Below are 14632 nucleotides of genomic sequence, written 5' to 3'. Positions count from 1 at the left end.
TGATTTGTATTTTTCCTTATTACTAATCGGTTTCTTTAAATCACACATTTTATTAATTTGACAAAAACTTCTTATTTAAACAAGTTATACAAAATCTAGTCCCGAAATAATAGGATTCCAATATTATCAATCCCGGGATTGGAAGTAAGTAGATTTTTTTACTTATACATAGTTATTACGGAAACAAATTATCGTTTATTACTGGTATTTTACGAAGTTAATCGAAATAAAGCAACTGCAGAAACATTTTATCTTAATGAGAGCAATTTCCTGTAAGCGAAGTTTGAAAATTACTTAATACATTCTAGCTACATAGATATGATATTAACTTGCTGCAATGTTGTAATGATTAGTATGAGCTACAAAGAAACTGTGAGGAGCCATCGTTGCAGTGACCAGATCTCAAATGATAAATAATTATTTACCTAGTTATTCTTTTTTACATTTGGATCCGCTATGAATACGATGATCAATTATTATTTTATAAAATAAGACACAACCATATTATTAATATACATATTATATTTGGTAGGAATAAATTAATGGAATGCGACTTTTCTTTGACGCTTATGATGCAACCGATTAGTCAAACATAAAATAAAAAGGGGGCTCGAAACAGTTAAAACCAGTCAGATTCTTCATTATCACTATTATATTTATTAATAGATGTTCTAGTTACGTCTCTTCAGCAATTTTTGCATCCTGAAATCCACGATGCTAAAGGTATTGATCAATAGGTCAGTAGCGCCTTTCACTTATTAGAGCCTTCATGTAGCCATGAACCACCTCCTTTTTCCGTGTGCTTCCTGTGACGATAAGCCTTTCAAAATATCTTGAGATAGTGAGATGAATATATATTTTATTTATAATTATCTACTTAAATCATTTTATAAATAACTAGTTATCCACAAAACTGCTTTCCAAAAAATCAAAATAGCTATCACATGAATTCCACATATATGTTAGCCTCCACCCAGATATGTGTTAATTTCAAAATCAAATTTAATATTGAAAAAATATTTTCTCAATGTTTTAGAAGGTTTTAGCTATATTTTCATAAACATTTTTTATTATAATAATTCTGTCAAGTCAATCTATCGATGAAATTAGTGTGAGCAATTTGATTTTGGTTGGTAAATAATTATATATAATATTTTGAATATTATCAAAATTCAAGTCGGCTAAGATCAAAACCGTTGAAAACCTCCTTCAATAGAGATAATTTTATGAAATTGAAGCAAATAAAAGGACCACTGGTCTACATAATATTAAATCAGCTACAAGTAACTTTGCATTGTAGGTTCATTTGCAGTGAACTTCACACTAATGCTATGACATTAATTTGCGAATTTGTAGGGCATATATAAAGACGATCCGTCACGTGGATAAGTAGATAAGCAGCCGATAATACTACACTACGGGATTATTATTTAGTTGATAAATTATGCATCATTTGCGAAAAATAGTTTATAAAAGCATCCGAGTAAGTACCTAATAACAATTAACATAAAAAATGGCCACCGTTGCGTATGTAAGAAAATCGGAATGGTAACTGAGCGAACTGACCAATGTAACAATACTGCACTTGCAAAATAATTTTAAATGTAACAAAAATAACGTATGAAACTCCTTCTATTTATAGTTCAAATTCTTTGGACAAGCTAATTTATTAAAAAGTCTGACTTACAATTTTGAATAAAATACGTGTAATGATTTTATTATAAATTGTTAGAAATTAAAAAGAAAAGTCTGGTTACAGGACTTTAATGTAAATAGCCATCAAGCCAACATTATGTGAAAGGGTGTGCTAACTAATTTTGCGGTAAGGAGCTGAGCAATTAATATTTTGGGGTAAGGACATTGCTTAGCTAAAACGCTCTGAACCAGAGGTGGTTGAGTGCGATAGCTGTATCAAGAATGGGTCCCATTTATATTTTAACATATTATATAAATTGTAAGAACATTTTGTATACCGTTGGAATACTATTAGAACAATATCATATTAGTCATATAAGTGTATACACCCACGGTAGCCGCGTGGCTTGAGCGTTGGACTATCACGCCGTGGGTCTCAGGTTCGAATCGTTCGAATTATTTTATGATTCTAATATTATTAGTTAGTATTGGATATTTAATACCCTCCTTAACCAATATTAAATCTAGTTTGTTTTTATTTTCGAAATTATTAATTTATATATATAGGTAGGTAGATATAATTCACACCCTCGCAACTAAATTGCCACAATCCAAAAAACGTCAAACAGAGAAAATCGGCTTTGAAGTTTTTACCTTTCGCATTTTTGTACTGTGTTTTTGAATTATGTTTAGATATTGAATGAAGTTTTGACTTGAATTTGATGACTTAGAGATATGAAATTTTCGATACATATACTATAAACGATAGACAATGAAACGTGGTAATTAACTCAAAACACGTAAATTTGGACTTGTGGCGGTTTAGTTGCGAGGGTGCGAATACGTAAGAATTATAAATATGTATTTATGAAGTATGTTAGGGAAATAACGAGGCAGAATATAATTCTTTGAATACCCACTTTGTTATAAGTTAAATTTAAATAATGTTTATTCTAGTATTTATTATTAATAAAACTCATGTCTGGGAAAAATATTCACATATCTAATTGCCATGTGAAGGTACCTATAGAAATTCATATTCACAATGTTATTAAAATTTCCACACATGTTTCATCACACCAATCGACGCCGCTGTTCTGAGAGCGTTTAGCGCTAATTGAAATATTAATTTCATATGCATAGTGTATGAGAAGGTTTATCACAACCCCTCCCCCCTTAAGCCCCGCTACTGCATCTTGCGGTGATTAAGCAAGCCTTTCTCTTGCATTAAGTGCTGCTTTAATAATTTACTAGATCAGTAGCGTCAAGGATTAATATAAGAGTCGATACTAATGTGACAAAATTAAATTAAGATACAAACTTATTTTTTAATACTAAGTAATTTCCATTACCTAAACTTAAAGTAGTTAGTTAGTAAGGCAATTAGTTGGTAACTAGGTTAGTACTCATAGTACCTAGTTAACATTCACATAACTAGTTATTGATTCCTATACGTTGACACCACGTAACTGCATTTTTAATTTAAGATTCATGACAAGTATAGTAAATAATCATTGTTACCATTGTGAGTAAGTAATACATACGAGGTACCTATACTAGATTTGTAGGAATTCACAACATAGTAGTTTAAAATAATATAATAATCGCTAATTGGTTGTATTATGTTTTTTTTTTTAATTAAACATAAATCTCATATATTTGTAGTACAACAGTAGCATTCAGGTATGTACTTTATACCAAGTTTTAACGAAATACTATACATAGGCGTAGGTGATGTAGTTGTATATCAATTAAATTGTGTACTTCGTTTAGGTTGAAATAATTTCCTTACTAGAAGACAAGTAGAATATCTTTATGACGTATGGTAACGTAGTGAGCTGTTGTCAATCACAAATGTCCACACTAATATATAAACTTCAGCGGATGCGCTCCCTGTCTTGGCTGGGGTCCTCCCTCTCGATCTTGGCGAATGGAGATCACCACTTTCACTCCAGATCATTACATCAATTATTGGCTGGACATGGTGGCTTCGCTGGCATGCTCTATTACTTGGTCTTATGCCTCTTCGTGGTCTTCTCTCCCATGGGTATTCTTAACTTAAAGTCATGTAAATTCAGTAAAGAAAATTTAAATGGTTGGGGACCTTAGTCTTGGGTAACTGCTTCTGAGACATTCTCAGTCATAAACAAATATGCTCCATATCTACACGTAACGTCTCGTGATACGCCCGATTAGGGCCGGATGTGATGCAGGGCGTTTTGATTTGGTGGGGAAATTAACTTAATAATATTATGACGTTATGGATTTTACTATATTATAAGTACATACAATTATTAGGATCAGGTTAGTTTCATTTATAGAACAGTTAAGTTCAATTATGAGGATCAGGTTCTTTCATTTATAGAACAGTTCTATAGACTTGTTTTTCTTTTAAAAAAACTTCAATTATTGTCCTCTATTTTGAAATACATTAGTAGGTACTATTATAGTGTCATTCAATTCTTGATAAATGAAAGAGGAGTAAAACAATTATTGACACAGGCAACCATAATATTACGGACACTGCACTATCGCAACGTCAGTACAAAAAGCAAAAAAATTGAAGATTTCGGGAAAATGTTCAAATGGTTGTTTATCTATAAGTCATAAGCAAAGAAATTTTCAAATCTCATTCTGAAAGGATAATGAATGAATATACGATAATAAAATGATCTTTCGGCTCACATGAAAAAAAAGTAATAATGCACACTAAGAAAAAATGGTCACCGTATAAGAAGTAAAAAATATATAATATTTTAACGAAAGCAAATTTAAATAAAAAATAATTTAATTGCTTTTCAAAAATATTCACACAATTTTATCGAATATGTTAATTTTTTATGGACATTACAACTTACGAACTTATAATACAAAGCGAATTACCAATAAATAATGTATCGATTTACTGCTGTCATGAACAGAAATAAAATATTATTTTATTAATTTAATTGGTGATATAAAAATATATTATGATATGACTCAAATCGAAAAGATCAATCAAAATTAGCGGCCTTCGTAAATGGTCATAAATAATATTTTTTTGTTGTCATTTTGCGGACCATTAGGGAGAGAGAAAACGAGGAAATCGTTAAAATGATATTAAAATAATTTTATTTATTGCCTTAATATTGTCGCAACAATGCGCTAATGTGTTTGTCATGCCTGTGGACCTTGCGCCGGACCACAAACGGTTTTAGTGATTTTGGTAATATTTATAAATTTTATTGTATAATAATATAAAATGTTGCCTTATAACAAAAAAATGTTGTGAAGTTTTTTGGAGGTGTGAAAAATATCACAATATTACTATAGTACCTATGTTCAAATTTAAAATATGAAGAAAAATGGTTTTACTTTAAAATGTAATTTATCTCATCTGTATAAATATAAATGTCTAGCAGTCACACGTTTACTGACTGATTTTGAGGTCCATTCGATAAAAAATAAACAATTAAATTGCAATTTTCGAAATAATTTCATTTATTGAAACAATTATTTCATTTTAATTAAATTATATAAAAAAATGGTTTAATTGTGTTAAATTAAATTTATTCGCGTAAACAGACTCGCTTTTTTACTAATTATAATACAATACTATTTGGCTTAATAGATTTATAAAAATTCATGTCCACGAAATCTACCGTGAAATATGTATATCATGTTTGCCTTAATTTTCTATCTCTAAGCAACGCATGGCCAGCCTAGTCTTACGGGAAGAGCACCGTTGAATGATAGTTGGGTTTCTGATCTGGGAAATATAAATCGATATGATTAAAACAAAACAACAACGTGTGAGAAATATGCATCTGTTGAAAACGCAAGCAAATCAAAACGATTTTGGATCCACGTAAACAGTTAATTCTTTATTCAATTATTGTTATTATGCCCAATAAGTACATGGTGTTTCTGAATTCACGTAGTCTTAATTTTAAATGGTATATTATGCTAATACGCTGTGATATAAAGTATAATTGCGATGCAGACTATCCAGAAATGTTTGGGTACGAGAAGAGATCAAACCGCTTCTCATTATTGGATTGAATTGTAATTATTCACGTATAAGACAGGTTCACGGATTCGGGAGAACATTTGTGTAGACTGTGGATATTGCCATGATATTTATATGGAAAATCACACCTATTATGACAAATGCGTGTGCCATTCGTATCAAAAGTCAAAACAAATTAGACAGCTATAAATAAACCGCCACGTTTTAATTTAGATCCGTCAACACAAAATATTAATTTTACTCTGGCTACTAAATCAAAACCACTTTTAATAACGTTCTAGAAATTCAACCAAGCCTTGAAAAAGTTTGATACTCTGTTGGTTATTAAATCGCGCAGAGATTATACACACATCAGAGTCATAAAAAACAACATTACTTCACAATAAATAATAAAACATCTCCATCGAATTTTACTAACGGATAAGTGTTAATAAAAATACACTTAAAACAAATATGTAAGTATTAAAAATCCCAACCGAATCGCACGATATAAAGTAATATATATATTTTAATCGGACTAATATCAATTATTGCAGCTCAGCCTTGATCGGTCGTAAATCGTATTTTTAATGATTGAAGATATATAATATATTTTTAATATTATTAAATATATAAATTTTGTTGAAAGTGATGCGTTAACAGGCCCATAAAGTGTGTCGGACAAATTTAATTGCCCGCTTTTTACGATTATTGAGACATTAGAGTTAGCTTTGAATGGGAAAACTGTAGAGAGCAATTAGATTTGTCGTAGATAAATTTCAGGTCGTAAAATTTGAAGTAGAATATATATATATATCTTTTTTAATACGTTGGTATCTATGAAGATTTTTGAAATTAACATAAAATGTTAGATCTACATAATAAAAAAAGCTCTGTCTTTTAATGCAAAGCTTTCTATTGTTATACTGTATTAACATACAGTGACGTCCCTAAGTAAAGTCCCGTAGGTAGGTACTAGTTTTAGTTCAAACTTTTATGCAGGTAATTCATTAAATACCTACCTACTTGACTTCATACCAAGGTATCTTAAACGTATGATATTTTTTAAATTGTGTTTTAAGTAGGTGTATATTTTATTTATTTATAAAACAGTAGTATGAAATTACAGTAATTAGCTAATGCACCACAATATATTATAGTAAAACAATGGTCATAAACAATATACTGTACGAAAACATCTTCTTGACTACGTGTTAAAACTGTGAACTAACATGCTCCCCCCATTTTTAATCGCACTTCTCTTATAAATTAACAAGCTCCTCCCATTTAGTAAACAACAGCGCCTGGAAGTGTAGCCAAGAAGATGTTTTCGTACTATAGAAGCGGACATGAAATGAAAAAGAAATACACGAGCTTAAGACGCCTTCGATTGTAATATGTACCCTTATTTTTGAATACCTATTATAAAATTAAAATAAATCATCAGAAAATGATAAAACTTTATTACAAATATTAAACTCATGCAATGAAAATAAAAAGCAGTGTTTTGCATACTATGTACGTTCGGCTGTACAGAGTCTGAAACTTGTCCAGATTCACTTTATGAATAATAAAATAATATTATGTTGTTTATCTGACCATAAAGACACCAATATTGAAAAAAAAACATGCGTATTATAATCGTTGCAATACGGTAATAAAAACAGGATTACCTGATATTCCTTACAATACATGACGTTGTTAATAAGAGTCTTCAAAGAATTCAACAATTAGTTTTCGAATATATTACATAACTCGAAAAATCCTCAGAAAACCCCACCAAAAAAAAATTATTTTTGAAAAAAATACGATGCTCGACGGTTTTTCAAATATGATTTTTTCTAGTGGGTATATTGAGGTGTTTTCAAGTTATTTCAATATATGGAATGTTACATTCTTAAAATCTTGAGAATTATTCGTTGAATAAAAGAGATGGTTTATTAAAGTTTTCGATTTTCAATTATTTTGGGGATTTTTTTTTAATTTCGTATATTTAGTTTTGCACAGTATACGTTAAGTTTACTTTGTATTAAAACTAGAAAATACAGTACCTCTGTACCTCGGCCACATTATAAGAGGAAAAAAATTACAGTTTTCCCCAGGTTCATTATTCTATTAAGAAACGTACGTGGCGGTGGAAGTCACCGTAGTTGATGGGTTAAGAATTTCCATGACGCAGCTCCATCGAACTATTCCGGGTAACAGACAAAAAGTGAAGAACGTTCTCATGTTTACTGAATAGAGAATGACGAAAAATGAAGAAGTGGTTCTGTATTTACGTTACGTTGCATTAGTGTATGGAAGGGCGCGTCGGGTGTGGTTAACCTTCTTATCCATTATTCTGAATTGAGTCTCGGTCTCTTCTCCTATGTTGTTCGGGTGTGTAGATCCATCCGTTGTCGTCAGCGCCTGTATATGAATATCTAGTTTATTACGTATTATAGTTTGCCGTTTGGTATAGGCAATTTTTAATTGAATTTTAAAAACTAACCAACACCATCAGCAATTATTTGTGTTCTTAGTTCAATGAAAACAAATAAGCATATTATCTGACCAAGTTTAGTGTGCACTATTTGTTTAGAAGTTGTATGCGTGTTTGCTGTACAATCACAATTGTTATGTCGATCAATCGATGGCCAATTTCCGCCACCGTCCACAAAACAGAGGATTCTCAAGGTCTTGAAACCCTAAAGACGTCTTAGGTTTTTTTCGTTGGTTATAAAGTTACATTAAATCTTTATTTAAAAAATAATAGCCTAATTTATAATTATAATTTGTATTTGAATGTAGACAAGTATAGCAAACATTATTTACAATGCGATTTGTTCACCATTAATTGAAAAGCTATCAGTAATAAAGTCGATACCTACCCAGTGTCAATTTCAAGCAATATTCAGCCAATTGAGGTAAATAAAAGCCAATTGTTAACATGTGAAAGCGATTGAACTCTTTGGACATGCTCTATTGGAGTTAATTAATAATGCTGCATGCGATCTGAATAGCGGCAATTGAGTTAAAATGACCAAATCGCTAACAAATGACATGCTTTTGTACTTCTATAAATTCACGAAAGTTATAAATTTTCGATGTACCTATAGAGTATAGACACAGAGAGCTATAGCTTTTATACCTTTTTATTATGAGGTATCTATATTATATATAATATAGTTACAATATTTGTAAAGAAATGATAGTTCATAATATGCAAGGAGAAATAATATTACATTTAGGGCGAAAATATATTGGAATCGAAGTTTAGTTTTTCCCATGAATTTTATAATTTGATAATGTCGCATAATAATCCTACAAAAACAGGAAATTTTCATTGGTTCTAAAACAATAAAAAGTCTGAAACAAATTACCTAAGCCGACTTACTCCAATTAAGAATTTTGTACTTCGACACCTATTTAGTTATTATCGAAATATGTCAAAACATAAATTTTCTTTCGATTTTGAATGGATTTCTTAAAGATTTATTTCATTTTTATTCGTTTGTTTATATTTCGCAGCTACTACGTAGAAACCTTTGTAGGGAATCACTGCCATATATAGTGCTATGACCGGTCTGGAGTCACATTTGTCATGCCATTGTGTAACCAGGGTCCTCATTAAACATGTTGTTAATTGTGTGTTTTTCTTCTTTCGTTGCAGACGTCAAACAGCCGAAGAACGTGAGGCGGAGAGGCAAGCGGCGAGCCGTTTGATGTTATCCCTTCAGGCAGAAGCCCTTTCGAAAGGATACCAGCAGCACGCGCATGCGCAGCAACAGCACGCCCAGCACGTGCAGCACGTTCAACACGCACAGCATGTCGGTGGACCTGGCAGCCACTCGCAGTCAGCACCATCATTGGCAGCTCTTCAAGGATTGCAGCCTTGGGCTGGTGGACCCCCTCCTCAACCGCCCCCGGCCTATTTGCCCCAGCCTCCTCCGGTAGCAGAACCTATGTGCTAGAAACAAAACGAGTTTTAAGTACCCACTGTAATTTAAATAAAATTGATAAAAATTAATCAACTTTATTCTGCATTTACCTCCTTGATGAGACAAAATGCATTACTGACAAGCACCAAGTAAGTCGAGATGGTAACAGATTTATTAGCCTCAATAAAGTCTTGGATATAGTGACAAAAATACAAACATTTTCTGTTAATCCTATTCCGGAATGAAAAGTGTCAAAAAAGTAGGTATTCACTTGCCTTGTTACATTGTCATAAACCTACAAGATATTGGACGAAAGATCTTGTGACTAAAATGAGCCTGATAATATGGTTTAATCTGAATATAATAAAGAAATTAAAACAATAGTATAGTTTAGGTACATACATAGTTGTTTTGTTGCAGTCTTTTCGATTACCTCTCCTTATTCTATCTCTTGAATTCATAAATTTAAATTTAACTATTGTATTTGCAAAGAAATATTTTTTTTCACGATTAATACAAAAATAAACCAATATATAAATTACCACAAACCATCTTGGTGATGTCGTGAATGAGCACTTTGGAAATATTGTGTAAATAAACATTATATGTATCGTTTAAAAATAATGATAGGTACATCACTTTTTTAAATGAGTGAATTTAAATACAAAATATGTTAATCTCAGCTAATTACATGTAAAATAATATTATTCTACTTAATATGTAATATTATTGAGGTTTGGAAGTGTATTTAAATCCACATTATGCAAATTTTAGTTACTATGTTCCCAGTGAAGAAATACTACCTAATTACAGAATAATTATTGCAATGTTGATTGTATAAAAGAACATTTTTATTAAATATTTACTGTAAGTGTTGGTAGATTAGTGCCGTAGGACGTAAAAGTAAATAGACGCACTAGAAAATTTGATATTATTTAAATGCAAATATATACTTAGTGTCAATTGTTTTTAGTAGATACCGAACTATTATCGATTAAAAGTCAGAAATTTCATCATAATATAAAGAATTGAAAATACGGCTGGATCGATAGGTACATAAAGGTACGGATACACTACTTGATGGATATCGGTAAGCGATGTTTCAGTTAATACCTACATATTTTACGCGGCGAACGTTTTATAGGCTGTCTGCATCTTGCAAAATTATAAAATCAAAAAATAACACAATGTATTCATTAAATCGAATACGGATGTTAAACGTACCTATATATTATTATGTATGAATTTGCAGTCACACATACCTACTTAGCATCCAGTGGTGTGCGGTGACGTTTGCTAGTGAGCATTCATTCTGTTAAAATACAAATTTACTTACAAACTACATTATTATTTAGTGTTTACTAAGTATTTGGTTAAATGTTAAAACCACCCGATTGTACTAAAATATATCATACCTATTGTCAATATTACATAATATTCTATCGAAGTATTTTAGAGGATACTCCGTATTCACAGCATTGTGCACTGCACGCCACTGCTACCATCGATAATTTTAATACGCTAACGTTCAGTAATTAATTATGCATCCGATCATTGTTTACATTACAAAAATATGATATATTCAACATTATGGCGTTACAGTAAGAACTCAAGAATTATAAAGACCATAATATTGTTACCACAAATTACGATATAGATATAATACAGTTTGGAGTGTTTTATTTAGAAATACGAGTGATTTGAGCTTACAGTCGATAGAATGGTTTCGTTTATTTCGATTAAAGAAAGCAAAAATGATAAAAATAATCTGGCATTAAAATGTAATATTATAACATAAATCAGTGGACCAACGTCCGTGGCAGTTTGAGCTGTATTCATAAGTAAGTATCTATAATGATTTGTAGTTTAATTGGTTTTTATTGAAACAAATGAATTTATTTATAATTGGTTACTGAAATGGTCTCCTATAAAATCAAATGAAGCATACTTAAATAGTTTTGTGATAATTTTGCAATATGATGATCTGTATATACTTATAATAATATTTTAACTTTAATTACTAAAGATTAATATTTAATTTAAAACAAGTATTTTATGATAACATCTAGGTACTGTTTTTAGTATTGTGATTTAAGTTTTTTTTAATTATAAAAATACATACATACCCACTGTTGTAAATATTAAATTTATTTGTTTTAATTTCAAAATAGTAAGTTTAACTGTAATTGTATTTAAAATATTAATAAGAACTATTGTAAAATATCTAAAGTAAAATTGCACAACGTAAATTATTACTGATAAAGCGAAAAACCTACTTGTAATTTTATGGTACATATTGTATACCTACCAATGAATGGTAGTTTTCTTTTTATAAACATCAGTATTAACTATTTAAAATACTGTATTTATTTATGTAGAAATATGTTTTGAAATGATAATGTAAATAACACTTTGTTGAAGTAAATCAATAAGTATAAACATAGAGAAAAGTTTCAGTGGCTCTCTAGCTAAGTGAGTTGGAGAGTTTATGGACGTAGAACCACGTTTGCCAGCAAAGGCGGTTCTGGATTAAATTTTATTAGGGAAGATATGTTTTTTGTTTTTGTTGTTTATTAAATGAAAAAAATGGTTTACAAACTACATTTGAAATATTTATCGTCAATTAGTGACTATTTTGACTACACAATGGTGTAATTTTTTATTTCGCTATGTTTATTTCTTCAAATGTTATAAGCGATATCGATACCGACAAGACGGTGACCTACCTACTATAAAAAACAGTAATATTGTTTTGTAGCATTCAACTATTTTTTCAATAGCATTGAGGTATTTTTGTGGATATATTTAAAAAAATATGAATATTTATATTATTGATAATAATTGTGATAATTTTACTCGAATAATTAACTCTTTTGTAGCGTCAATTTAATTTTCATTTTTTAATAAATGTTATGCAATTAATTTAAAAATACAAATGATAACAAAAATGAATAATATCTATTTAAATTACACATAATGTAGGTACTGAAAAAAACTTTAACTTTATTATTTTAAATCATTCATAGCATCCACGTCACCATAAAAATCATTGTAATGTACTTAAATTACCATAATGGCCGTCAATATTATCATCCAGCTAGAATAAATGTAACCATGGTCGATAGGAATGTCGTTAATTAGTGAAAAATGTTAAAAATTTAGCACATCTTATAAAAATATTGGCTTTTCTTGTACTGAGAACGCCTGTTATGAACGAAAACTTTTATTGTAAGTGAGTATGAGTGAGATAATGGATGTATTTTGTATGAGAAAATGTAAACCTGATATAATTAGAGATGCAATGATAAAATAAAAATGTAATTAAGTGTAATTGGATTGTGTTTTATTTTCCTTCTATTCACGCCAAGCCTACTTCATACTAAATATATTTTGATGTTTGTCTCACAATTAATTATAATATACACATAACTTTACTGCGTACATACGTGTGGAAAAAAAACTATTAGCTTGCTAATAGATGGCTACTTTTATTCCTAATGATGTGAATTTTCTTTGTGTACAATATAACAACAGTTGGAAATCACATTAATGTTGTAGGTATACTGAGATTCGTTAAATTAATGTAAGTAAAATGTCACCATAATTTATTACTCAATTATACCGTGGTTCACGGAATATTTCTACACAAAAAACGAATTGAATGAAAAATAGTGAGAGGTATGATGTGTTCCTTGAATTTGACAAAAGGTAAAAATCATTAATAATCTTAGGAACAAATATTAATTCGGAAGCTCCTTTGAAACAGATCAATTAGAAAAACAGTTGGAGAAAATTTACAAAAAATGTTACATTTGTTGAATATAAAAAATAGTTACGCAATCATTTAGAATATTATATTATGATATTATAGTGTGTTGTCTAATTAGTGAAAATTGACACATTTTCCTATGCACACTAGATTGACTCAGTAATGGAAATTTGAAAACTGCCTCCAATGATATGATATGATAACAATTTAAGGGTCGCGCAGACTTGTATGTCTATCAGCTGACAAGAACAGAATTATTAGCCAAGCAAAAAAGACAAAATCGTGAACATTAAAATAAAAAAAAAAGCAAAAATCTTCGTACACATATGATTTTTGATGTGTTAATTTTGATTTCTGGCATAAGGGACTCTTGATAGGTAGGTATGAATATCAATATTGATACTAATAGGTATTTAAAAAAAAAATCTAAAATATATATAAACTTTCATGATAGTGTATATTGTACAGAAATAAAATAATAATACGGTTAATGTAGAAAGTTTCCCCTTACAAAGAAAATAGTTTTTTTTACATACATCACAATGTATTAAAAAATAATCATAGAAAACAATATTTTTTCATCGCCCCTATTAAAGTTTGTTTACATCTGATAAAAACATAAAGTTTTTCGGAATGAGCCAGTAGCGTGCCACCAAACTAGAAGGAAGGGAGTAAAGGTGAGATCGACAGTGAATTATTATTAAAATGTCATTAAATTTACTTTGGTAAACTTAGTATACACTTTTTTATCATTGACACAGTTTATCTTGAAATATTTTTTATTTTAAAATATACTTACGTATTTTTAAACAACTGTAGTTCATTAAATATAAAAAAAGGTACCTAGCTTAAACGTTAATTACGTTTAAATATAAAAAAATACATTTGGTGATATGGATGTACAAATTAAGTATAATGGATTGTCTCGGCACTTGAGTGGGATATATATTATAGTTAAAATAAGAATTTAGTTACATACCTAGGCGTAAGGCAATCAAAACAATAACTATTAAAAAGGTATATTTTTACAATGTTGATGCTTTTACTTATGCAAAAAAATAGTGCCTCTGTCGGGTACCTAGTTAATTTTTTATTGAACAAAAAATAATGAAAAAGTAGAATCCATGACATATGAATCGCTTTCAAATTAATATCCTAATTAGTTAAAATAATTATTGTTTAGTATGTGTAATTTCTTTCTATACATTTTTTACACAATCGAATTACTACTTAGTAAGCTCTTTGTTCACCTCAGTGATATTCATTAAACGTTTATTATATTTTCTCACCAAATGGTACTGAGGTAAGCATTTTTCCATC

General features: G+C 29.7%; 1 protein-coding gene across 1 annotated transcript in view; it reads left to right on the top strand.

The window, feature by feature from the left end:
- The window catches only part of C15 (homeobox protein C15), a 94127-nt gene extending 84067 nt beyond the window's left edge, over window positions 1-10060 (top strand). Inside the window, exon 3 of the mRNA XM_085954768.1 lies at window positions 9276-10060. Within this exon, the coding sequence (XP_085810894.1) occupies window positions 9276-9576 (301 nt within the window). The 3' untranslated portion in view covers window positions 9577-10060. The remainder of the gene's footprint in view (window positions 1-9275) is intronic.
- The last annotated feature ends 4572 nt before the right edge of the window (window positions 10061-14632 follow it).

The sequence above is a fragment of the Rhyacophila brunnea genome, unplaced genomic scaffold (assembly GCF_057557595.1).
Source record: "Rhyacophila brunnea isolate RB1 unplaced genomic scaffold, BYU_Rbru_1.0 scaffold_4, whole genome shotgun sequence".
Taxonomy (NCBI): domain Eukaryota; kingdom Metazoa; phylum Arthropoda; class Insecta; order Trichoptera; family Rhyacophilidae; genus Rhyacophila; species Rhyacophila brunnea.
The sequence above is the reverse complement of the archived record's forward strand: the minus strand, read 5'-3'. Positions and strand labels throughout refer to the sequence as shown.